The sequence below is a fragment of the Mus caroli genome, unplaced genomic scaffold (assembly GCF_978045245.1).
Source record: "Mus caroli unplaced genomic scaffold, Mus_caroli_1 scaffold_15, whole genome shotgun sequence".
NCBI classification, from domain to species: Eukaryota; Metazoa; Chordata; class Mammalia; order Rodentia; family Muridae; genus Mus; species Mus caroli.
Window position 1 is genome coordinate 107,668,358 of NW_028227270.1, and position 27,143 is coordinate 107,695,500.

A 27,143-nucleotide genomic window follows, 5' to 3' on the forward strand; every position below is an offset into this window, starting at 1 on the left:
ACTGGGGCAGGAAATAAAGTAAGGAAATAGTGGAGACTAAAATAAGGAAAATAGTGGAGACTTAGGATATAGCTGTTTTGGTAGATTGTTTGCCTAGCATTCAAGAAACCCTGGCGGTTGATTCGATCCCCAGCCCTGCCTAAACTGGGCTTGGGGTACTACTTGAGTGCTCCCAATACTCAAGGAGAAAGAGACAGAAAGATCAGAAGTTCAAAGCCATTCTTAGATACACTGAGAATCTGAGGCTAGTGTGCTATATGAGTTCTTGTAAAAAAAAAAAAAAAAAAAAAAAAAAAGTGCCCATAACAGTAATTTACTGGGATATAGTTAGGGTCTGGGATATAATTCATTTTAAAGCCATTCTCTTCTGTGAACTGTGTGGCTAATGAACAGTGTCTTAGGTAAAGCCTTAGGTTTTGTCTTAGGTAATGTCCCCTAGATTTTGTCAACCATTAAGTCTCTGTTTTTCCATCATGAACTAGCTCCAACATTATGCTATGGTAGCATATGCTTTGGATCCCAGTTCTCAAGAAGCTGAGGCAGGAGGATTGAGAGTCTGAGGTCAAGTCTGGGCATCAACATTGCAACACCCCGTCGTGGAACAAAACAGCAAAAACACATCAAAATAAGATTTTATTTTTAACAGTTGTTTTTTAATTATTTTTCTGCACTAATATTTGTACAGCTGTAAACTCGAGGAATCATCCAATACTTGTATACATCTGGAGAACCATTAATAAGCACCTTCAGTGGTTTCCACAGCTTAACAATTTACCATGTAAAACATTTTAGAAGGAATCTAGTAAAAATGAATAAAAGTTATAAAAGATATATATCATGAGGAACATGACAAAAAAACAGAAAACAAAAAACTAGGGGTACTTTATCCGGGTGCATGAAAGAGTCACACATTCCCTAAACTTTGTGATGTAAATTCCAATTATTTAAGTAAAGACTCCCTCCCAATTTAGATTCCCAGTCCAATGTAAGCAGGTCGAGGTGGAGGTAGAAGATAGGGTTGGGGGCTGAATATAGTGAAAGTAGAAGAAAAGGAGGTAGGGGGCTCTGTTCCCCAAGAAAAACATCAAGCCAAGTTCTTTTATGTCTTCAAGGATAAACATTCTTTTGGAAAATGTGCCATTTTTCTCTGAAGTTATTTAAGGCTTTTAGTTTTAGCTGCCTTTAAGCCTCTCCCCTGCTGTTTCTTCTTGGATTTTCCATCCCTGTTGTCCATCCTTACCCACCACAGTAATAGTTCTGACTGAGTCTTGTCTGTGCCCTTACCTTACACCACACAAACTGCACTTCTGATGCTTGACTTCCAATCCAAAACTATTAATGCTTTAAGTGTCTAGGAAGCAGTTTAAAAAGGAGATAGATAGAGATAGATGATAGATAATAGTAGATAGAAAGAAGAAAGACAGAGGGGGAAAGGGTTGTTTTGTTTTTAAAAAAGAAAAGAACAAATGATTACTAAGCTTATACTGTTGTCCCTGGAATGGAATCAATAACACAGACACCTCAAAGCGGACAGGAGAGTAGCTATGCATCTGGCCAGCGGATATTTTTTAAACAAATCACAGACAGAAACATGGAAGGCAGCAATAGTCCCTCAAACTATACTGATGATCAAATAAGGATCTGAACCACTAGTAGAAATGTCCAACTAGATCTTCCTAGATTGTGTCTTCAGATGAGGATCTAGTCAGAAAGGGCCTCAGAGAGAGGGAGAAACAAAGACACAATTCTAAAGGTGAGGGACTATGACTGGCCACTACTTTGTCTAAGTCTTGCCCCAACCTGAGCTCCAGATGACTCTCATGAGAAGACTTGAAAACTGGTACCAGGAGTGGGCTGAAGGTCCCCATGACGTCATAGACCAGAAACTAATACAGGTACCTTGGCAAAGAAGAAGAATTTGCTACAATTCAAGACACATCAAGATAATAATCTCCTATCTTCAAACATCTTGACTTCAAATCCCTCTCTCAGGACATTTCCTTGACTTACCTATGTGATTATCAATGGCCACTGTTGAAATGCCAGGACTTTGTAATTTGGGAGGGGTTGCTTTTTACCATCCACCAAATACCATGGATCCCTGGACTATGGTTGGGTTTTGATCATATGGCAGAGAAGGCACTGCAAGCAGTCTTGGGCAGAATGAAGGTGTACAACAGGAGAGTAGTTAGATGGGAGCATAACGACAGAGATGCGAGTACCAAGAGAAAAAGTGTGACCTTGCCTAAGCTGGATCTGGATGGTGTGTTGAGAAACTGGGTAATATCTGAGTTTGTAATGCCACCGAGAAGTAGCCTCCTTAGGTCTATAAAGCTCTGCTTACCATGGGGGGAGTCTAGGATTAGGAAGAAGTCCTATGGCTCTAGAATGGACACATAATTTTTATCCTGACTTTTTTGAAGGGACTCACATAACTCGGGTTATTTCTAAACCCTGCTATACAGACAAGATAATTGGCCTTGAACTCCTGATGCTCCTGCCTCTGCCTCCCAAGTGCTAGGGTTGCAGGCATGTACCACTACCCTTGGCTTTTTATCCAGAACTTTATAAGCTTGTCTAAAGACTGAGATCAAGGGGTATGTGTGTGTGTGTTTCCTGCCCTCATGTTAGGGTAGAGATTTTCCCATTACTGAGCTAAGGGTAATTGTTCTAGGGAAGGTTAAGGAGAGGTTTTGAGGGCTCAGGCTAGGCTAGATCTGGGCCCGGTGGTCATTCCACTGCAGGACACTTTTCAGTCTGGATCAAGTCACTTCAAGTAGGATGTTACTATGAAATACTTGGAGAAGGAACAAGGAATTCTTGACATCATTTCCGTTCAATGCAGTCAACTCCCAGGGTGTTGTCAGGACATCGGCAGGTCCTGCTCCCTGGAGTGGGCAAGCAGAGGTGGGTACAGCCACCATTATTCACTGAGCAGTAATTGTGGCCTGGAAAAGATGGAAATCAGCGTCATAGTCTTACCTCTGACTGACCTGGTACCTACAGCGGGCTCCCCATTTACCTCCTTGTGGGCTCAAGGAGCCAAGTTGAGCTGCTGTTTGTTTCTTTATCATAAATAAGACAGGCAAGTACATGTATTCCTCCTGTCTTGGAGGTGTGTGATAATCTTGACTATCAAGTTGGTAGAATCACAACAGAAATACACCTCTGGGTATGTCTATAAGGAGGTTCTAGATTAAGTTCCTCGAGGTGGGAAAATCCAAGAATCCTTCAGGAAGGGATATCCAGGCTGAGATACCTATAGGAAGCAGGCCCATGGATGTACTTGGGCCACCCTGATTCTCTTAGAGACGCTGAGTGTTGACCTCCATTCAGCAGCATGGATGTTACCTTGGGGACACTGGGACAGGGCGATGGTGATGCCATATAGCCGGGTCTGCTTGTGTGGGTGGAAGGTATCCATCTCTTTGGATATAGCAAGGTCCATGGCAATCACTGAATTCCTGCAAAGCACAAAAGCACAGAGAGTGCACATGCATCTGATGTTCAAGAGAACTGTTCTCCATGGGGTTAGGCAGCCTCTTCTGTGGCTTGGAAGAGAAAAGACATGGTGGTCTTGCTCTCTGTGGATCTGTTTCTGCCTCCCCCTAGGCTGGGTCAAGCCGGTAGTTCACTGGCTTTTTAAAAAAGGGCCAAAACAATCTAACTCTCCCCTTTGCTCTAAATTCCGGGTGACATATAGGCTCTCTTAGCCAGCTACTTCCTTGGTGTGACCCTCCATTTGAGGAAGGTCTGATCCAGAAACAGCTGTGAAAATATTGCAGTTTAAAAACTACATTGATGTAGAGGTATGACATAATCAAAGAGACCTCCAGCCATGTGACCCCAGGTAGCTCAGGAAGGCCCAGGTTTAGGTATGATAAATGGCACCTCTGTTCCCCTCTAAGATTAGACAGCCCTCTTCCTCTACCCTCCTCCATATCTGACAGCCAGGACAAAGGAGGATCACTGGAGGGTCAACAGTCAGGAGAAAAGACAAGAGGCAAAGACCTCCATAGAGACAAAGGGAAGGGCATAGTTTGGCCCAGCCAGCATGACAGCAGCCTACATACGTCTTCCAGTCTGTGTAGTACAAATTCTTCCCATAGCTAGTCACAGCGAAAGGATACTGGAGCCCTTCGAGAACTTTGCGTCTGCCGGGCTGAGCTGGGTTCAGGCATTCTGCCCTATGGGTGCCTGTGTGAAGCAAATACAAGTTGGTCATTGTTCACGCAAGAAATGGGCCCTTTGTGTCAGAAAACAAGAGTCTAAAAGACAAGGATTGGGGAATTCAGTGTTTCAATGGCATGTCCTGGAGAACACAGAGGGCGGGCTCTTCAGCATTGGCGTTCTGTCTCTGTTTTCTGTCTTTTCCCTTTCATCAGCCTACAACCACCTGAGTTCTGGCACCCACACCTGGCCCTACTGAGGAGAGGGGAGCCCAGGACAGAGAAATGACAGCCTGTGCTGGCCTTCCCATTCCTTTGTCTCAGGAGAGGCCCCGCCATCTTCTGGCTTTTGCTTAAGTCCCTCCCTTCTAAGTCTCTCCAGAACCTTTCTCCCCAAAGTTGGGACACTGAAGAACTCGGACTGATCAGCATGGGACTAGTCTGCCACTAATTCCTTCATGGATGCTATCACAGGCTTCTATAAACATGTAAGCATTCACACCCTACTCTTTGTCCTACTTAGTTGTGGGGCAGAGAATGTACTCAGTTATAGACTTTCATAGAGAGAGATGAAGGATGGCCCTCCTTGGTCTTTCTCCCCATTTCATCTCAAGCCCGAGGGACACCCTGCACAGCTGAAGCAGGGCCACATCAGGGACTCTATGCAGAATGTATTATTACCTCTGAAAATATAGCATATATGCAATTCTCAGTAACCTCCCACCAAAATAGGAGTCAACCATTTTTTATTGAGCCATATAGCAATAATTTCGGGTTCTGCAGGCCAAAAGGCAAAAGCAAGCATGATACCACCAGGTATTTATAACACTTAAAATGGTAACATTTAACAATGTAAATTTTGTTCTGAGCTTATTTGCTAGACAGAAAGAGGCGGTGGGTGAGATTTGCCAACTCTAGAGCAAGAAGAATAAGACAGTGAAGAGCTATATGTGGATGATCTCAGGCTCCCTGTTACCTGCATCCACCCAGCAAAGCTGAGATGAGAATGCATCAAAGGTCAGACCATTGGGCAAGCCCAGGTTGTCCTGTGCGAGAATCCTCCGGTTGGTGCCATCCATGTGAGAAGTCTCAATTTTGGGATTATCTCTGTTCCAATCTGTCCAATAAAGGTTCCTGAAAGAGATGTCAAAGTAGAAAGAAGAAGCAAGATCTTGAGAACGCTGTAAAGGGACTGGGTAGGAAGTGACCATCAGCTAAGTGAGATCCTGAGGTGCTAGGGTGGATTCTAGGGTTACTTGGCTCTTCGTTCAAATTGGGTTATCTGTTACTAACAGCTATCCCTTAATATTTCCTTTGTAGTACCTTGAAAAAACTCAATGGGCAAAGTGAGGGCCTGGGTTCAATTCCTAGCACTGTGTTCAAAACAAAACAAAACAAAAATCTGAGAGTGGGGACTGAGAGCTGTGATCCCAGTGCTGGGAAGGAGATAGGGGATCTCTGGGTCTCTCTGGCTAGATAGCCTGCACTACTTGGGGGAGGTACAGGCTAGTGAGGCATCCTGCTCAAAACATGGTGGACAATGACTGAGGAATGATACACAGGTCTGTTACCAAATACACATACAGACACATAAACTGTGGGCTGGACATAACTAACAGTAATTCCCTGGGTGATAAACCTATGCAGGAGGCCACAGTGGAGCAATGTGATTTGCCTAAAGCAAGATTCAAACACCAGCAGAAAGTGGTGGAGATGTCTGCTGTGCATGAGGTAGTAGAATGGCCTCAACACAAGGAATATTGTCTCTAAGGAAACGATCTCTAGGAGCTGGGGCCTGGGATGTAAGACTGGACTGAGAGCTTGCCATAGGATGAAAAGAGAGAAAGCTGCAATAAGCTGAAGAATCCGCCCCACCCCACCCCCATGATGCTCAAGCCACAGCTGCTCCAACAAGGAGTGCTGGGGGCGTGGTTAGGCCAACCCAACACTACAGAATTCATGCAATTGGAGTGTTAGTTCACATTCAACCTATCTAGAGATTACTCAACTTCTGAGCTGTCACCCTACAAAGTTTCTTGACAGAATTGTGAAACCGGAACATGGCAAGGTGTCAGCACTGTGCTGAGTGTGTCAGCATCTCATCGGCTGGTAGACTCTGTTTCATCTTGCATGGATGAAACGGCTCAGGAGAGCAAGGCTGGCCTTAGAACCTCACCAGAGATCATCCAGAAAAGCCAGAGACTAAAAACGAACAAACAAAAAGCCAGACACACATGTAGGCAAACATACCCTCTTACGGCGTCTGTCACAATGCCTCTGGGATTCACCAAACCCGTGTCAAACAGCACTCGGCGCTGGGTGCCGTCCATCTTTGCAACTTCTATTCGATCCAACTGAGAGTCCGTCCAGAAGATGGTTCGACCAAGATGGTCAAGGGCGATGCCTTCAGGGCTTCCAAGATCTGGAAGGAAGCAAATATTGGGTCATATCCCAGCCTAAGAGTTCTCTGATTATTCAGTTGTCTTCCACATGGTGGTCAAACCTTGAGAAACCAAATGGGAATGTGAAATTCTTACCATTATAAGATGATCAATTTTTCAAGTGACAAATTCAACCATCCTCACTCATCCATTGGGTACCACACTGGGAACTGGGAGAGTCACTATGACAAAGATAGAGCCCTGTCCATTAAGAAGCCCACAGCCAACCAACATTCAAATTGGGGTCTGGTTTCTATGGGCAGGTGCAAAAGCAGAATCAGCTTGAGTTCACCAGGGAAGGGTTCTGGGGAAGTGGAAGCTAGTTCCTGAAGGACCAATGAGAGTTTATCAAATAAGGATCTTGCATAAGTGTTTTCAGGTATAAAGAAGACTGCAAGCGGCTTGAGGTGGGCTGTGATTAATTTTATATGGCCAGAGACCGTGAGAGTGAGGGAGTGGCCCTCAGTGAGATGAGGAAGGAGGTAAAGAAGCCAGAGCTTATCTAAGACAAACAGGAGACATGGAGTTTTAAGTGAGGATGGAAGGTAGATCTTTCTTCCTTAGCAATTACAGGACAGGGAGGCATTTCAGGGAATGATACTGCTGATCACACTCTTAGTACTTAAATACAAATATAAAGGGTAAAAAGGAGCCGTTTGATGACTACAAATTATACATCCCACTTGATTGCAATAGCAATCAAGACACAGATTGGCACTGTGAAACCAATATGCCATATAAGTCACTATAAGCTAAAAAATACAAAATGACATTGTAGGATTTATTGGCATTCTTGAGATCCTCCCCCTGTCCTAACCAGAGGACTGAGTGTTGTTTAGCATGGCTGGAGTGTAAGTAGGAAGGGAACCAGGCTGTGCTACTCCAGGCATCAAGCATTTGAGAAAATCACCCCTGCACCCTCTCATCCATATACAAGCAAGTCAAGCTCTCATCTCAGCCTTTCCTAGAACAGAGAGTGGTGTAGGGACTGCAGAGGTTCTGTCGGGGGTTAAGGAGATGGATCCGTGGGTAAAGCGTTTGCTGTGTAAGCGTGAGTATCCAAGTTCAATTCCAGCACCACAGAAAAGCCAGGTGTGGCAAAGCCACTTGCAATCCCAGCCCTGAGCAAGCACAGACAAGAGGATCTGGGGCTGTTTGGCTGCCCAGGGTAGTGCAATTGATGAGTTCTAGGTTCAGTAAGAGACCCTGTTTCAAAGCGATGGGGGGGGGGGGGGGCAGAAGGGGGAGAAGTGATTGTGGGATTTGCCTGATACTGACATGCATATGTGTGTGTGTATGTGTGTGCGCGCAGCTCTAACCCACACACACAAACCACGCACAAGCCTCTGACAGGAGCCCAACCAGAGGACAGTGATTCAGATAAATAAAATGTTCATATGGTTTATTATTCATATCCAAAGAAGAGCTGTTTCAAGTATTAAGCTCTTTCCCACACCATAAGAGGCCTCAGAACAATGAAATTGTCTCCCAGGAGCTTCCCGTGGCTTTCAGACAGAATACACACACACACAGACACACACACACACACCAGAAGCCACTCAGTTGGGGGAGAATTTGGAATGAGCACATCCTGTGGGATTCTCTGACCAGCTCCTGCTGCTGCAGGGATGGGAGTTGCCCAGTATCTTCACTGAGCATCCAGAGGAAGCCTGTCAGGAGCTTATGTCACACTGGCACCTTCTACACAATGCTGGTCCTGATCTCAAACCACTGAGGGCACACGCGCACACGCACACCTATGTTGCTGAACAAGGAGATGGCAAGAGAATAGGTTTTCCTTTACTGCTGTGTGAAAAAAAAAAAAAAATGAGTATGTTACCTAGTAAGGAGGTGTCAGGAGGAGAAGAACCCCGTGTCTCGAGTACCCGCAGAAACTCTCTGGAAGTCAGTTTCAGTCAAGATGTTTGGCTGATTCTGTGTTCTTTTACAGTTAGTCAGTTTTGGCCTTTCTTACAGCTCTCACTGTGCTTAAAGGTCCCTTGGCTGATTTCCGGTGCCAAAAGCAACAGGAAATAGCAGACAGTGACCTATTCCCCTCTTTCACTAGGATTTGAAATCAGATAACAGCAACAACATTTCCAACAGAGCGGGTAAAAGGCATTTTCAAAGTTCTCTTCATAAGCCAGAGCTTGAAGGCGGACCAAGATCTTTTAAACAGCCCACTGGCTTTCCAAAAAGGGATTCAAGAGCCACGTGCAAAGCCAGGGGTGTTTCAGTCAGCCTCAGCTTGATTCCTGATGTGTTATCTCTAAAAGGAAGCAAGGAGGGGGAGAAATGGCCAAGGGGTGGATGCTTACAGAATATTAACTGTTAGGGGGCTGCTAAATTAGAAGCTGAATGCTTTGCAGAGGAAGCAGAGCTTCATACAGCATGACAATACCTTCTGAGCAAAACTATTCCCAAATCTGATGAGTCATGACTGAAGCCACTCAAATTTCTTGACCATTTCAGTACTGGGGACCTTTTTGTGTAAAATGTTTTTTGTTTTTTAACTGATGATTGAACCCAGGGCCTTGCACTTGCTACACAAAGGCTCTAGCACTAAGCTATGTCCCTCAGCCCTCTTGTAACTTTTTTTTGTTTGTTTGTTTGTTTTTTTGTTTTTCGAGACAGGGTTTCTCTGTATAGCCCTGGCTGTCCTGGAACTCACTTTGTAGACCAGGCTGGCCTCGAACTCAGAAATCCGCCTGCCTCTGCCTCCCGAGTGCTGGGATTAAAGGCATGTGCCACCACGCCCGGCTCTCTTGTAACTTTTTATTTGAGATAAGGTCTTACAAGCTGCCCCAACTAACCTAGAACTTGTGGTCCCTTTGCCTCAGCCTCTCAAATAGCTGGAATGACAAACCTACAACAGAGGGCCTGGCTATTCTTTATTTATTGAATGAAGGTATTAAAATGTTGCAGATTTCTTTATTCAAGCAGGCACGTTAGATAAGGTTAAATGTTTAAGTTAGGCTCTGTCAACTCGACACAACATATACTTTATCATATTAAGCAAAACAGAATTCTCTCTGAGAGTTGATCCTGGCTAGTTGGATTCCAATCGAGAACTAGGGAGAGGAGAGATGTGTTAAGGTAAAGAAACTACCCTACCAAAGATGCTGCATTTTGAAATAACTCTTTAACATTGCCTTGGGGAATAGACTCTACTTTCAGATTTGGGTGTGGTGATACACAGTTATACCCCAGGGCCAGGGAGAAAGAGGCAAGAAAAGCAGGAGTTTCAGACTAGATAAGGCTGCCAAACATTGGTTTAAAGTAAATAGTAGCCAAAATAGCTCAGTTGGGAGAATGTTAGACTGAAGATATTCATTCAATTAACTAAGCAAACTGAGTGGTGATGCCTGCATATAATCCTGACATGGAGGAGGCAGAAAGCCTTATGAGCTCAAGGCCATCCACAGCTACTTAATGAGGGTAGCATGGTTCCCATGAAATCCTATCTCAAAAATAAAATAAATAATCTTCAACTTTTGGGTGAGTATCTGTCAATATAGTGGGTTTCTGGACTATTCCTTCCACCCACTGCCTTTCATTAAACCCCCATGCAGCACACAGTAGAGCACTCTGAGAAGCCAGAGCAGGTTTGGAAGCTAAAGGAAGAAATGGAATGTTGAGTTTGGTTTTATGATGCACAAAGGTGGACCATGTAAGCTTCCAGAGAAAGGGCACAGGCCTCTGCCTTGTTTCAGTTTAATTATCCTGAGACTTAACCTCAGCCAGAAAGTCCCTAGTTTAATGACTCAACTGGCCTATGGAAAACTTCAGAGGAGATTAAAAGGACAGAGTGAAGAGACAGAAGACCTGCTTCCTAGCAAACATATGAACACGAGCGAAGTGGCTTACTCTCCACCCCTCACTTCCTGCCAAGAGCAGCGTGAGCTGCTAGAAGCAACACCCAAGAGGAACAACGTTTGCTTGCCTACCTTGTCGAATGATGGTGCTCGGCTCTCCACCGTGGAGGCTGGCTCTCCCAATGGAAGGCTCGCTGATGTCTGTCCAGTAAACCACCTTGTCCACGCAGTCAAAGGCCAGTCCAATGATGACTTTTGCCTTGGAAGTAATACCAGTGATTGAGAGCAGTTTACCCACTAGCTAGTGTGGCCTTGAATCTTCCCATGTGACATACATCCTCAGACAGTATTTTAAATAAAGTAAATATGCTTTGTCCATTCATATCCTTAATTATTGAATTATAAAGACTATATAGTTCAGAAAAAAATCACTAGCTAGTGTTACCTTGATCTTTCCCATGTGCTTGCATATATATCCTCAGATAGTATTTTAAATAAATATGTTTTTATTCATATCCTTAATTATTGAATTATAAAAACTATATAGTTCAGAAAAAAAAATCACTAACTAGTGTTACCTTGATCTTTCCCATGTGCTTGCATATACATCCTCAGATAGTATTTTAAATGAAATAAATGTTTTTTCCATTCACATTTTTAATTATTGAATTGTAGAAACTATATAGTTCAGAAAAAAACTCTTGTCTAAAAACATGTGTTTGCACTTGCACATATGTATGTATGTGTGCATGCATATTTCTCTCCAGCTTGATTTTCATTTTTTTCATCTTTTTTACTTCTGTCTATGTGTGTATGCTTATGTGTCTGTATTTGTGCCCTTGGAGGCCAGAAGAGAGTGTTGGGTCCCCTGGAGCTGGAGTCACCGGAGCCTGTGAACTGACAGCACTTGGGTGTTGGGAACCAAGTGAATCCTCCTTAAAAAGCAGCAAGTGCTTCTCACCTTTGACCTTTCACCTTTGACCTTTCTTTCCAGCCCACAAAACGAGCATCTCAAATGCACAAGAACCTACGGTGAGTACTGCAAAGCATTAACAAGTGAAATTAAAGATGACTTGGGTAATTAGAAAGAGCAATATCGCATTAATGGATTCTGCAGTTTAATAGTGCTAAGACATCAGTTCCCCTTAGTGGTGGTTTCAGTGACCCAGTGTCTCCTTTGTTAAAGTTACCAACTTGTTTGGTTCTGCTTTTCTTTTTAATTGTTGTTGGGTCTTACACATAACACTGGCTGGCCTGGAACTCGCTATGGAGACCAAGCTGGCCTGAACTCACAGAGATCTGCCTCCTGAGTGCAGAGATTGAAGGTATGAGCTACCACTCGTGGCTGGCTGGGTTTTTGTTGTTATTGTTGCTGTTTTTCTAATGGAACAAGAAATTTATTTTAAATATTACATGAACATGTGAACAACAACAACAGCAGCAGTGTGGCTGCTCATGTCTGTAATCTCAGAACCCAGAAGGTCAAGCCAAGACTTCAGAGCTGGCTTTGACTGCAATAACATGTTCAAGACTTGCCTGATCTATAGAATGAGACTGACTAGAAAATATAAAATAAAATAAATATCTAAAATAGTCCAAACAGTCTAAGAAAGGAACTCAAGTCTCCCTGACGTTGAGATCTACTATAATCAAGAAAGAATGACATTATATTTACAAATGGATACTGTATTATATTAGATTACAAATATAACTACTAGCTTGGTATAATATTATATTATACATAGCTATTAACTATGTTGGTATTATAGTTGTTGTGTCATACTATATTGATATCATACATTATATACTCTAGTATACTTACTTATTAACTATCTTGATATTATATTGTCTTTTATTATACTATCTTGGTATTATGCTACATTATATTTTATATTATATTATACATAGATATTAACCACACTAATATTAAATTATATTGTATTATATTACATTAATTATCGTGGTGTTCTATTATACTATTATATTATATATAGCCATTAACTATCTTGGTAGGTAATAGTAATAGTAATAGTAGGTCCCTATTACTGGGACTGTCACCAGGGCTATTCAGCTGATACTCACAGGGATATGGAGAAAGGCCTTGGCTTCTGTCTTCTTCATGGTGTTTCTCTCCAGGGGCAGGCGTTCAATCTTTCCAGTCTGGGCAAAGAGTAAGTGTGTCCCTGGAGGCAGGGGGATGACGGCTGTAGGTACTACTGGTCCCTGGTGAATAGGAGGAGCCACTGTACTCAGACCTAGAGGGCAAGAGATAGTAATGAATGAGGGCTGTGAATATCATAAATGCACAGGTGCAGTCTAATGCTCAAGCATGCAGACACATCCATGCACCCATGTGTGAGTACACAGGTACACATACATGTGCACATGAAGATATGTGTATATGTGCTCATGCACCCATCTACATATCACCCATATCCATTGTCACATTTATTATATTCAAACAGCATAGCCAACCACACAATATCCATTTTCTCTCTGAAACTTCCAGAGACAGAATGCCTTCAGCCAGTCAAGGGGCATTTACAAAGCAGACAGGGCAGAACATACGTTTAGTACAAAGGTCCAGTGGGGTAAAGCAGGAGCTTTGCTCCATCTTACACAATGACTTGGTTATTTATGTTCTGGCTGGATGTTGGGCTGGCATGAGAGCCAAAGCAATGCTTGGAGCAATAGCACCAATACCTCTGTCTTCAGGGAGTGACATTATCTTTAACACTGAATGGAGAAAGCTATCAGTGAGGGCACCTGCCCATTGCTATGGGATGGGGCATCCTCAGACCTCATAAGCAGAAACATGACCACCTGAGCAAAAGGTGGCAGAGGGAGAGGTGGGAGCATGTGAACAGAGAGACCAGGCAGTACATTCACTAGTCCATATAACAGCTGTCTACTTACACGGGGGCCTCATCCCAGGTGGGGTACGGCTACCCTCCAGCTCCCGACCATCTCGGTCCACACACCAGCAGTAGCCAGTGCTGTGGTGACACTGAGTGGGTACATAGTGCCCATATTCATCACACTGAGGTACAAACATCCCATGCAGGGTGGGCCGCTGTGCATCTGCCCCGCCGGCTGCTCCAAGGATGTGCTCTCGTTCCAGTTGACACCGGGTTTTGCTCACCTCTGTCGGTGACAAGCAGAGTGTCATTTGTGCCAAACATGGTGTTCTCAAATGCTACTTGTCAAACTTGGACCACAAAGGAAACCTGCCATCACTGGCTTTTTATTCATTTTTCTTTTCAAACTTAAGACGCCATTTATGAGAACCAGGGATGTAGCTTAGTTGATAAGAATGCTTGCATGCCATACAAGGAGTCCTTGGCTCAGAAGTTCAAGGTCATCTTCAGCCATGAGTTCATGACTAGCTTGACCTTCTCTCAAAAAAAAAGACTTATGATTTTTAAAAGCTACACCATGCCATGCATGATGGCACATGCCTTAAATCCTAATATGGAGAGGCAGAAACACGTGGATTTCTCTGATTTCAAGACCAGCCTTGTCTATGTAGTAATATCCTGCCTTTGAAAAAAATCAAAATATCATTTATACATGTAGATTTTCTTTCCTACACAGTTCTTTTGAAATTTAAAAAAAAAAAATAAGGCAAAACAGACTTAAAATAAAAGGAACTATGTTAAGTGAGCAATTGTGTGGCATTTGGCACATTCACAGTGATGACCAGCTATCGCTGTTTTTATCTGAACCATTTCATCATCCTAAAAAGGAAACGTCATGCCTCGAGAGAAGATGCTGCCATCCATGTCTTCTTCTCTTCTTCCTCCCCACCCTAAAAGCTCCCAATCTCCATCCTTTCTGTGGATGTCCCCATTCTGTATATTTCATACCAGTGAGATGCCTCTGACTTCCTTCTCTTAGCAGATCGCCCAGGCCCATCCCCACTGTGGAGAACACAAGAGAGCACAGAGTGCACTCAGGCCCCTCAACCCACCCTTTCTTTCAACAGCTGGACAATACTGCACCTTACAGAAAAGCCCCACATTTTTCAACCATCTTTCCACTGATGGATGGCCCTGGACTTTGTTCTAAGGTATGTTAAGTTAATCTTAAGCTCTTCTTTTACCCTCTCAAGCTTCATATGATCTACACTGAGTCCAAGCCAAAGAGTTTGGAGACCAAAGATAATGAGACACTCACCAGTTTCTGCATGTTTCCCCCTAGTAAAGGCCCATGTCTGCCATGAAGCCTGGTATCTACACTATACAGCTCAGATTCCAAAGCAGGGAAATACTGCTGTACAAGAAGCTTAGGAAGTTGGGTGATGGAATAAGCCTGATATCTCAGCACTTGGGAGAATGCTAATGCAAGAGGATTAGAAGTTCAAGAACAATCTGTCTTAAGCAAAATAAAACTTGACATAGAATAAACAACTCCTAAACGTGCAGAGCTACAGCTGGGTTTGACATTCTCTGAAGTCAAGCCACAATGGGGGCCATTAGAGTGGTCACCTCTGAAGCATAAATCTCAGAGAGACATTGAGAGGTATCCATTCTCCATGCTACTATTGCTGAGAGCTACATTTATCCAACTGTTAGAACTTCTTCCTTCCATGAGTTGTTCTTTGTGTGAAGCCCCCCTTAACTTCCCAGCTGAACCCCCTTTCCATTGCCTGATCAATCCTCAGAAACTGTGTTGAAGCACTAATTTCCTGCAGGAAGACTTCTCAACCACCACTCCCATGCTGGGTTTAGTGTTTTAGGTGAGCACCCAAGCCCTGCAGGTGGTATCCAAGGTATCTAAGACCAGAGACTCTAGGGTCCCAAGACTGAAGGAGTTGTTCTCTGGCTCCTGGGCAGACTTGGGACTCTCACAGGATGGAGACTGGCTCTTCTCTGCCTTTACTGAGGAAATGCACCTAGGTTGGGTACACTCACAACGATCTTCAGGCCTGCCATCAGGGAACCACAGCCAGAGGAATGGAGCAAGGAGACACACAGAAGAGCCTCTCTCCAGTGGGCAGGAGAACACAAGAGAGCACAGGAGTGCACTCAGGTCTGTTAGGGTGGCTGGGGAATTGTGATTAAACAGCTCTTAGAGCTTGGCCAACTTTCTGGCTTTATGTACCAACACTGACTGGTACAACTACCTAACTCCATGATGTCAGAGTGGGAGAAGGCATGCTTGATGTGCAAATTAATGGACAATAAAACTTTATTTACAAGCCGGGTGTGGTGCTCTTGCCTTTAAACTCAGCACAGTGGAGACAGAGGTAGGCAGATCTCTGTGAGTTCTGGACTAGTCTAGTCTACAAAGAGAGTTCCTGGACAGCTAGGGCTACACAGAGAAACCCGGTTAGTTGGGGGTGGGGGGCATGTTGGCCTGTGGGAATAATAGTTACCAATCTTGGCTCTAGGGCAGTGCTCCTTATATTATAGGGAAGTCAACCATTTGAGCCTCTCTCCATGTTTTGATGTGGCAAGAAGGCCCTCACCATTTAACCGTGTACCTCTCGGCTTCCAGAATCCCAAGGGAACTCTATTTTAGGTCTTTATCATCACCAGCCTTTGGTATTCTTTTACAGCTGGGAACTACAAGACAACACATGTGGATGGAGCCTGAAGATGTTCATTTGTGCTCTGGCCTACACAAGGCAGACACAATGACTTCAAGGAAAATACAGCTAAGGTACTTGGTGTCTCATCTGAATGGCCAGTTCTCATGCTGGCCAGCCTAACACAATTGCCCCCTTGATTAGAAACTGCTAATATGACAAAAACGTGTTTGTTGAGCCTAGTAAGAAAAGGGCTGAGTGCACTTTTCTTTTATCTCTGAGGATAGTGTTAAAAAAAAAAAGTAAAATACGTGATGTAGGAAGATCCAAGCAAAAATAAGAACGAGCCATCTGATTAGAATCAAAATGTTGATTTTTGTATTCTATTGGATACAAAACTTACTTACTTTCTCAACCTTAGATTTGTTCAGGGTTTTAGAAGTTCCATACCAGCTATTTTCATGTCTACATATATGTCTCCTAATGCCCATTTATATGTATATATGTAATGTCTATGTGAGAGCATAGCATGTGTGCCCCTTGAGGTAAAAAGAGGGTATTCTATCCCCTGGATCTGGAGTTACAGGTGGTCATGAGCCATGATTGACAGGTGGGTGCTGGAAACAGAATTCACGTCCTCTGTAAGAGCAGGAAGTACTCTTAACTCTTTACTCATTGCTCCAGTTTCCATCTAATGCCCATTACGATAGGAATTTGGTTTTAACACCAATGGAAGAACCTAAAACTCAAAGAGATTAAGGGATTCCTTCAGAGTCACAGCACTGGAAGTGACTCATTGCAAATTATAACTGAAGCCTGTGGATTCCTGATCCAGTCCCTCTGTTCCTTTTGGCCTTGAGTTTCTGCATCCACCTTCCCATCAGTCAGGCTGGCTCAATAGCACAATAATATCACGATGGCCGTGAATCTTCATTGTCAGTGTGACTGGATTTGGAATCACTAGGAGACCCATGCCGAGGAGGCTGCTTCCAGAAAGAATTAGCTGAGGAGGTTAAGCCTACCCTGAGTGTAAGTGGCACCATGAGGTAGGCTCCTAGAGAGCTGGGTATGTGAGGTCATCCCTCTGCTTCTTGACTGCAGACCAAGAGTGACTGACTGCTTTCTACTCCAATTGCTCCTAGTGCCTTCCCACTATGATGGCCTGCATCCCCTCAAGCTATGAGCCGAGATAAACCCTTTCTTAAGTTGGTTTTCTTGAGCATATTATCACATCAATGAAAAGGGTAACAAGCACAATCATATTCTTACTTTCTTAACACACCCAGTGAAGTGGTCTGAAAGTCCCCAGAAGTCCTCAGTATATTCCTGTCCTTAACCACTTTTCCAGCTACCGTGGGTTGATGTTCTAGGCGTCTCCAGCTAAGCAGAAACTTATGAGTGTATGTCTGCATGGGAGTGTGCATGTGTGTGTGAATACAGTTGTGTGCATGTATGTAGAAGCCGGATGTCAGTCTTTGGTGTTCCTCGGTTATTTTTGTGGCAGACTACGAGGCTTTCTGACTAGGATCGCCTGTCTCTGCTTCCTCAGCACTACAGTTTCAAGCACAAATGTGTCCAGTTTCTAAATGCAAGTTATAGAGACTGAACTCTTTTTTTTTTCTAACATTTTACCAACTGAGCTACACACACACACACACACATACACACGAAGAAGAAGAAGAAGAAGAAGAAGAAGAAGAAGAAGAAGAAGAAGAAGTGCCAAGTCTCTCTGTCAGAGCAATGAGAAGCCTGTGTCTACTCAGAGGGAAATTATGTGCAGGGGTGCCACCCATTCACTTGTTTCCTATACAGTGTGAGCTCCTGGTAGGGCCCAGCTGCTCCCATTGACTACACAGACTCTATCACAACCCATGACACAGATCTGTAAATAGAGTAAGGTGGATGCCATGAATGGTGCCCATTGTTTCTTGGCTTTGGGACATCACTAGCTGCTGAACAGACGCATCTGCCCAGCATGGCTATGGTTCCTCAAAATGAGAATTTAAAAGGACAGAATACAATGTCTCCAACATGGTCCTTAACCTGAAGTCCCTAGCTATTTCTGAAGAACACCAATTACAATAAAAAACCTTAGGTGTCTACTCATGAATGTGTCAAACTTCTGCCCAATGTGAGCCCAAGGATGCTGGATGGGAGGGAAGCTCAGGAAGAGGCAATAAACAGGCAACAAGGAAAGGGAACAGAAAAAGGCATTAAACACCAGGAAAGGCAATGGCTTCTGTTCTCTGTGCTGCTGCTGCCACTGTGGGAAATGACACGATAACTTCTTCCCAGACCAAAACCCTGGGGGATCCTCAGACTGCTTATCTGCTTTATTTGTGTTATAAACACTCACTGGAAACTGCCATGAGCCGAGAACCATGAAAGGCCTCAGAGCATCTAGGTGGGAGGGAAGATGAGAATCATTTCTCAGGGAGTTCAGGGGGGTGGAGAAGTGGTTGTTATGGAAACAAAGAAGAGGCTTACTGTTTGTCTTTGCGTCTGTGGTGATGCATAGCTTCATGGAGGGGAATTCATGGTAGAGGAAGTTGAGTCACATCATGGTGACCAAAAAGCAAGAATAAGAAGGAGCTGGCATTCCAGTGTTCCCTCCAATAACCTATGATCTCCAGCCTTACCTCCTAAAGTTCCCTCCCCTGCAATGAGTCCTCTTCCTCCTTCCCTTCTTCTTCATCTCTGTTGGGGATTGAGGCTGGGACCTCACATATGCTAGGCAAACACTCTACCACTAGGCTATATCCCCTTTCTACAACAAAACAAAACAGATAAACAAAACACACTTATTCAGTGTGTGTGTGTGTGTGTGTGTGTGTGTGTAAAACCTTTTGTAATGTATTTCAACATTATCTTTTGAGGTTTATCTATTGCTACAGTTCATTTGTTTCGGCTGTTGCCTGTTACTTCATAGTACAATTTAAACTTAAATTCATCTTTCCATTCTTCTTGTTGCTAGATGTACTGGTTGGTTTTGGGTGTCAACTTGACACAGGCTGGAGTTATCACAGAGAAAGGAGCTTCAGCTGGGGAAATGCCTCCACGAGATCCAGCTGTAAGGCATTTTCTCAATTAGTGATCAAGGGGGAAAGGCCCCTTGTGGGTGGGACCATCCCTGGGTTGGTAGTCTTGGGTTCTATAAGAGAGCAAGCTGAGCAAGCCAGGGGAAGCAAGCCAGTAAAGAACATCCCTCCATGGCTTCTGCATCAACTCCTGCTTCCTGACCTGCTTGAGTTCCAGTCCTGACTTCCTTGATGATAAACAGCAATGTGGAAGTGTAAGCTGAATAAACCCTTTCCTCCCCAACTGCTTCTTGGTCATGATGTTTGTACAGGAATAGAAACCCTGACTAAGACACTAGATATTTAGATAGTTTTCTGATTATAAATGATACATAAACATTCTTGTACATTCCTAGGGCATGCCCCCTGGGGTATATAACTGGATGTTGGCTTTCTTCTGAGAACAACATTAAATAAATAAGCCATCTTAGCAGATGGCCCTTATTGACATTATCAGTGTCCCATCGCCACATCCCAGACTACAAGTCTAGATCTGTTTCTGTTTAGTAAACAGAGCCTTAAAGACAGGGCAGGGAGTCAGACTTTTTAAAAAATCGAAACAAAAACTTAGACATCTGTTTCTCTTTGAACTGGAGATGTGAAACCAGCCCACAGAAATGATGAATGCTGGCTGTTTTAACAGCAGCTGGAACACCTCACTCAGCTCAAGTGGCCAGGACTGCTTCTTTATGTGTCCCTCCCATCCAAATCCGTGGGCAGAGCTATAGCCACAACGTATAATTTCAGAAACAGAAGGTGGCCCTCTTCTCCTTTGGCAGTGATTTTTTTTAAAGTAGTGTGTGTGTGTGTGTGTGTGTGTGTGTGTGTGTGTGTGTATATGTGTGTTTTCATGCACACACGCAAGCCCATGTGAGAGAGCTCACGTAGAGGCCAAAGAACAACTTGTGAGAGTCTTTCCTCCCACCATGTCTTCAGGGGATCAAGCTCAGGTTACCAGACTCCGGGCTGCAAGCACTCTGCCTGCTGAGCCACCTCACCACACCTCTACTCTCTTCTTGCTTCTAAGCTGCCAGTGAGGTCCTCAGCTTTGCTCCGTGCTCCCCACCATGAGGTCCTGCTTCATCCCAGCCCAAAGCAACAACCTCGACAATGATCTGACACCATGACCCAAAACAAAACTTCCCTTCTTCAAGTTGATGCCTTGGGTATTTTGTTCCTTCAGCTGAAAACTGACAAACACAGACACTGGGTATGCCTAGTAGGTTCTGTATAGCTGGCAGCCAACTATGCGCATTTGTTCAACAGTGTTTCCTGAGAGTCTGACCAGTTCCTAGTCTCAAACCTAACCTGGCTTGAGGCTTCTGGGATGCCTACACGCCAAGGAGGGGCCACTCAAGTCTCAGGTAAGCAGCAATTCCCAAGGCTGCATATTCAGGTCGGTAACAGGTGATGTAAAACATTCCATACTTTAGTTAAACCTCCCCGCCCCCATCTTGGGCCCTTCATCCCGTCTCCCCATCATACATTCCATTCCCCAACACTCCAGGCTTCTGTTGATCTTCTGTCAATGTGGCTAGACCAGACATTTGGTCACATCATCCTGTTTCTGGGTGGCATTATTAAGGTTGACATTCTATGTACATTGTTCTTTCCTGCCTCATCCAGTCATGTAAAGACATAAACAGAACACAGAAAAACTTGCTCCTCTTCTGAATAAAGAGAACTCTTGCCCAGACATGGTAGCACACGACTTTGATCCCAGCATTCTGGAAGCAGAGTTAGGAGGATCTCTGTGAGTTCAAGGCCAGTCTAGTTTACATATGGAGCTCCAGGACAACTAGGGCTACATAGTAAGACCTATGAGGGGGGAGGAGATAGAGAGACAGACAAACAGAGAGACAGACAGACAGACAGAGACAGAGAAAGAGAAAGATTGTTTCTATCTGATAGCCTCCAAACCAGAAATCATTTGTTTCCTATGTTTTTGATCAAACCAAACATAAGCCTTTTCTGGGTCACAAGGCTTCTGGACTGGAATTCTAACATAAGCTTTCTTGGTTCTATGGCCTTCACACCTGAACTAACTGGTATTGGCTTTCTTGGGTTCCCTGCTTCCTGAAAACAGATGCTAGGGTTTGACAGTCTTCAAAATGGTAAGATTCAATTTCTTTTTTTTTTTTAAAGATTTATTTATTTTATGTATGTGAATACACCATTGCTCTCTTCAGACACACCAGAAGAGATTAACCATTACAGATGGTTGTGAGCCACTATGTGGTTGCTGGGAATTGAACTCAGGACCTCTGGAAGAGCAGTTGGTACTCTTAATTGCTAAGCCATCTCTCCAGCCCCAAGATTCAATTTCTTATAAGTGTGTGTGTGTGTGTGTGTGTGTGTGCGCGCACACACACGCATGAGTGTGTGTACACATATATACACATATATTCTCTTGGCTCTGTTTCTCTACAGTCAGTCCTCTGGTAAATAAAGCTCAGTGCCCATTTTGATCCTGTGCTGCTGACTCCGGTACCTAGGAACCAATACAATCTAAAAGTCCAGCATGGCTTTGGGTTCTTTGAAGTATCCCCAAAAGCTGTGTACTGTGCGCTTCTGCACTAAGGCCTGCAGATCTCCATCGTACAGAACTCTGAGAACTTTCCATGGACCACTTCCTCATAGCCCCTCCTCCCCAGGTCATCAAAGCTTATGAGCACATCAATAGGCCGTCAACTCTTAACACCCCCGTCTTACCTCCGGGCATGCATCGGAAGCCATCCCCCTGATAGCCAGGCTTGCACTGACATGTGAAAGAGCCTGGTGTGTTGTAGCAGAAGGCATCGGGGTGACATCGGCTGTGCTGGCATTCATCCACGTCTGCAAAACAGCCACAGGCCCAGAGACCATGTGATTGCTTCCAGAATTTGTGGTTGATACAATAATTTAATCCACACACTCAAATCTATGTAAATCTGCTTCTAACTAGAGACCAGGGACTTTAAACTCACTAAATGTTAATTTTTGAGACACTCATATCCCAACTTCTATCTAGTACATTTACAAATGTGTTTCACGTGACAATAATGTTTTCAGGAAACATCGAACTTACAAAAGGGAACATTTGCACTGTCAGATGTTCTTTCTTTATTGTAATAAGGAGCGCCTAGAACTCTTGAGTGTTTACAGAGAAAAGTCATACAGTCAACAATAGAGAGACAGAATCTCTGAAGCCTTTGCTGAACTAAATGCAATGGGTTCAGTATAAATGTTGTATAATTTTGCAAACCAAGAGCCCTAAGTTGTGCTGTTAATTACTATTACAAGTCCCCTGGCAGCTAACTGTAGGCTGATCTCAAGCCTGGAAAACTTCTATGATGTCATTTCTGCTCTGTCTTCAAACTGGGAATTTCGCTTCTTACACAGGTAAGAGCAAACCCTTTACATACAAAGATGGATGTTAAGCTCTTCACAAGCAAGGACTGTTTGTGTTTTTAAAAACAAGCCAGCCTCCGTTCCCAGGAAAGAGCGGCTAACTAACTACTGCCTTGGAGTCAGGGAGAGCTAAGCAGGTCCCACATGAGGACAACTATCCAAGAAAATGCATCGTTCCAGTTGCTGGCAAGATAGAAACGGTCACCCTCTTGTCCAATGGCACAAAAGGAGCACATGTTCCTTATATACAGGGTGTGTTGACAATTAGCATGCAGTAAGTACTACCCAGACCCCCGTTTCAGGGTATACAAGGAAATCTGGAACTCCCACATACCTCGGCAGGCTCTGCCATCCCCAGAGAAGCCAGGCAGACAGGAGCAGGTGTAAGAGGAACCACCCATATAGATGCACTGGGCTCGCTGGGGGATATCACAGTTGTGGAGACCAGTTTCACAGTAGTTGATGGGACGTTGGTCCTCGGCAGCTTAAGAACCAAGAAATGAATGCGTGCCTTTAGAAGAAAGTCTCAGAGCAGGCAGTTTCCTTCCAAGCTCTCCATGCACCAGTGATTTGGCTCAGTGGTGCTTTGAGAAGGGGACAATGTCTGGATTCTGCCTGAGTCCAGACCATACCATTCCATGTAGTCACCTCCCCTACCATTGAACCTGGGGTTTCATGCTCTTGAAGTGTTCTACCAATGAGCTACATCTCTAGCCCAGGCTGAATTTACTCTGTAGGCCAAGGAAACCTTGAACTGTGATCACCAACCCCACCTCAGCCTCCCAAGTAGCTGAAATGACAGAGGGTTGCAGGCCTGGTTTGTTCTTGAGCAGTGGAATCCTTTATTCAAACAGATTATGCAGAATTTGATCTATAGACAAATGGAAGGCTGGACAGGGACAAGAACAAGGATTGGCTTGTGACTCCTCTGTGCCCTCCTAGGCAGCTCCTTGAGGCACCTCCAAGGGCTCCACATGCTTTAAAAAATGATCGTGTCCAATAGCCTTGTTTTGAAGATGGAGTGCTAAGGCATGGGAGGCTGTGTTTCTTGCTGAGAACTGATGTCTGGGAGAAGACATTGACACAGCCCCAGTGGCTCACCCCCACCCCACCCCTGCTCTCCAGTGAGTGTGGCCTTAGGAAATGGGCAGGCTCAGGCCAACCTGCCTCCTTCATATAGATCACAGGTTAGATCTCAGTGAGGTCTAACTCTCACAGTCCACCACCCATATTGAGCCAATGAGTGAGTGGTGTTGCCTTAAAAGCAAACTTTAGAACCTCCCTCAGAGCAAACCTCACAGGGAAAAGTCAGGCCAAGAAAACTGATGTTCTCTGCTAAGACAGAAAAAAAAAAAATAGTTTCAACACAGCAAGCTAAAATCTCAGCTCTGTGCAATGCAGGGCTGGCCTCCTGGGTGCACAGATGTTTGGTTCCCACTCAAATCATGAGAACTGCCTGTTCCCTCCCGCCCTACAGACACCACCTTATCCAGACCTTAGCTCCTCATCCAAGCTCTGTGACAGAGCAAAGAGAACACATGTGTACTACACAGTAAACAGTCAGGGAGCACACAGGGACAGGACAATGACTGGCACAGTTGGTTTCTGTTTTGATTCGTGCAGACATGCATGCCCTGTTCATCATGTTAGCCTGTAGATCTGGGAATCTCCAAGAATCTTTGAGCTTCAGTTCTTGGAACTTGGACTGGGCATAAAGGGTGGAGAGAGTGCTTGCTGAGAGTGAATGAGGCTATAGGTTCCATCCCCAGACTGAATAAACTGGGCATGGTGATACATGCCCGTCATTCCAGTGTCCTAGAGGGTAGAGGTGGGGAGATAACTTCAAGGTCACTCTTGACTACACAGTGAGTTTGAGGCTGACCTATGATCATATCATGAGACCCTGTTTCCAAAAAAAAAAAAAAAAAATAAGCCAGTCGTTGGTGGCACATGCCTTTAATCCCAGCACTTGGGAAGCAGAGGCAGGCAGATTTCTGAGTTCAAGGCCAGCCTGGTCTACAAAGTGAGTTCCAGGACAGCCAGGGCTATACAGAGAAACCCTCTCTCGAAAAACAAAACAAAACAAAACAAAAATCATAAAAAAAAAAAAAGTCATGGAAATAATACGCCAATGTTAAGGGGGGGGGGGCATTTCAAAAACTTTGTTCTTCTTGGCTGGCCCAGTATCTTCCTTATCAACATCAATCAAGAACATAATTGGCCTAATGAATTAATAAAATCAATGTACCCTAGGATGTCTTAAAAGCTATGCTTTGGCTTGTGGTTTATTAAATTAAGACTATAAACAGGGGGCTGGTGAGATGGCTCAGCGGGTAAGAGCACTGACTGCTCTTCCAGAGGTCCTGAGTTCAAATCCCAGAAACCACATGGTGGCTCACAACTACCTATAATGAGATCTGATGCCCTCTTCTGGTGTGTCTGAAGACAGCTATAGTGTACTTATGTATAATAATAAATAAATATTCTTTTAAAAAAAGACTATAAACAGAATGCTGCCAAGTGGGATTTCCTTTCTGATGTAACTCAGGTAGAATTCAATCTAAGACAGCTAAGAACATAAAGGTGCTTAAAGACAGCCATGAATTCCATGGCTGCTAATGACACAGAGAATGAAGCCTAACAGCTTCAATTGCCATTAAATGTACGCTGAAAATGGGCCGAGCAAATGTATAAGAAGCAAGCGCCACAGAAAGCTGACAGCAGGTGGGATGATGTATCGCCAGCATGTGGTAGTGTATATTTTATAAGGACACTCTTCGATCCTGGCAGCCACGACTGTCTAAGGAGGTCTTCTCATCCCCCTTGTAACCAGCCCCTCTCTGACTGCAGGAACTGGTATCTGCTTCCCCACCAGGATCAAAACCTGTAACGTAAAGGGGCCTTTCTCATAGAGCTAGCTTCCCCGGGAGATTTTCTTACAGCACTTACCCACACATGTTCCCCTGTCTGAGAAGTGGTAGCCCTCTACGCACTCGCAGCGGAAGGTTCCTGGGTGGTTGTTGCAGACCGCATGGTTCCCACAGCGGGAAGGCTGCTCTGAACATTCATCAATATCTGCAGTAAGTTGTTGATAAAAAGGCAGAATTTTTTTAAACCTCATAGAACATAGACAAATAGAAAGCATTTTCCTCAGAGAAGAGATCCATTTGAAGACACTTTTCTACATACCTAAAGTAATATAGAATAGATATTGGTTTTTGCCCTTTACATAACTTAGGCTCCAACCCTCAGTTTGTTTTTTCTAAGTGATGTGTGGGTGTTTCCTACTGAATGAGTTACCAAGGAATGGCAAGAACACATTGGAAGAAGCAGAAGTCTGCTCTTGCAACGATCCAGGTTTGGTTCCCAGTAAAAGTAAGCAAATCTTTAAAATAAACTACCTTTTCTGCAGTTACGATTATAAAGGAAAGCTGGACAACTTATGGCCAATTGAGAATTTTTTAGTTACTTATTTAGTGTGTGTGTGTGTGTGTACAGTTCAAGATTTAGAATCTTGGACAGTGGATTTTGGAGGGGTAGAGAACAGCATGGGCTGGAGCCAGGGTTGAGGATGGGGGCTCTGCCCCCCTCTGTCAGCCCACGCTCCCACGCATAGAGCACAATCTGTCACACCTATCACCTGTGCTCTGTATTGCTCCCAGAGCTCTCACAGCAGGTGGCTGGACCCCTGTGCTGGGCTGCGGTCTGAAGACCCAGACCAAACAGAGCAGCAGAACAGAACATCAGCTTTCCATCTGAAAACCAGGGCCAAGTCATGAAGGGAACTTGTCCAAGCCCCTTTCTTGCTGGGAACATTTACAGAGATGGAAGACATGTTATGCAAGAGTAGCAGAGGCCACAGCAGGTCAGCAGGACCTTGGCATAGTGGGGTCCAGGAGGACTGCTCCCACACTATCAGGTCTGTAAGGATAAGCCAGGCTGGACAACACTGTTTCTCTAGGGACAAGACCCTCCCAGTGTCCCCACTAAGATCTCATGGTCTTTACAGTTTGTAAATTGTTCCTCATGTGTGATTTAAATCCTTTCTGTTAACTGAGTCCATGACCTTAACCCTTTGTTGATGGACATTGTAGCCTGGTAACTATGGCAACTGTCTGTTCATAGTACCCCATAACATCTGTTTGGAAAGGACTTTTCAACACCTGGTCAACATCCTTTCTGAAAAGAGGGGAACCCCTTTTATCTAACTAGGAAAACCATGAATTATTTATTTTTATTATTAAAAAATGTTTTTTTTAAACCAGGTATCTTCATGTACCCCAGGCTGCCCTCAAACTCACAATCCTTGGTGCTGGGATCACAGATTTGTTCCACACACTGTTTGGAATTACTTTTAAATTGTTGTTGTTGTCATTGTTGTGTGGTATGTAATGTGTGCGCGAGTGCGCGTGCATGTGCGCGTGCGCACAGGCCGCTGCATGCATGTGGAAGTCAGAGGACAACTTTATGGAGTCAGCTGAGACAGGGTCTCTCTGTTGTTTTTGCTGTGCCTGTGCCGTGTACTCTGGCTTAGCTTGCCCTTGAGCTACCCAGTGGTTCTCTCTGCCTCCCATCTTGCTGTAGGAGTGCTGGGAGTACAGGTGTATGCTCCCACATCCAGCTTTGGACATGGGTGCTGGGATGTGAACTTGGGCTGTGAGACTCAGACAGCAGCCATCTCACCAGTTCTAGGTTAATCCTTTGATTTTTTTTTTTTCCCC

At 44.3% G+C, this 27,143-nt stretch overlaps 1 protein-coding gene across 1 annotated transcript in view; it reads right to left on the reverse strand.

The window, feature by feature from the left end:
• Window positions 1-646: 646 nt before the first annotated feature.
• Window positions 647-27,143, reverse strand: part of Nid1 (nidogen 1) — a 71,680-nt gene continuing 45,183 nt past the window's right edge. The window contains exons 10-20 of the mRNA XM_021180582.3: window positions 25,372-25,497; window positions 22,757-22,906; window positions 21,745-21,867; window positions 13,342-13,569; window positions 12,508-12,680; window positions 10,558-10,684; window positions 6,420-6,591; window positions 5,146-5,303; window positions 4,074-4,197; window positions 3,352-3,464; window positions 647-2,948 (exon numbers count right to left, since the gene is read on the reverse strand). Coding sequence (XP_021036241.1) covers window positions 2,827-2,948; window positions 3,352-3,464; window positions 4,074-4,197; window positions 5,146-5,303; window positions 6,420-6,591; window positions 10,558-10,684; window positions 12,508-12,680; window positions 13,342-13,569; window positions 21,745-21,867; window positions 22,757-22,906; window positions 25,372-25,497 — 1,616 coding nt within the window. The 3' untranslated portion in view covers window positions 647-2,826. The remainder of the gene's footprint in view (window positions 2,949-3,351; window positions 3,465-4,073; window positions 4,198-5,145; window positions 5,304-6,419; window positions 6,592-10,557; window positions 10,685-12,507; window positions 12,681-13,341; window positions 13,570-21,744; window positions 21,868-22,756; window positions 22,907-25,371; window positions 25,498-27,143) is intronic.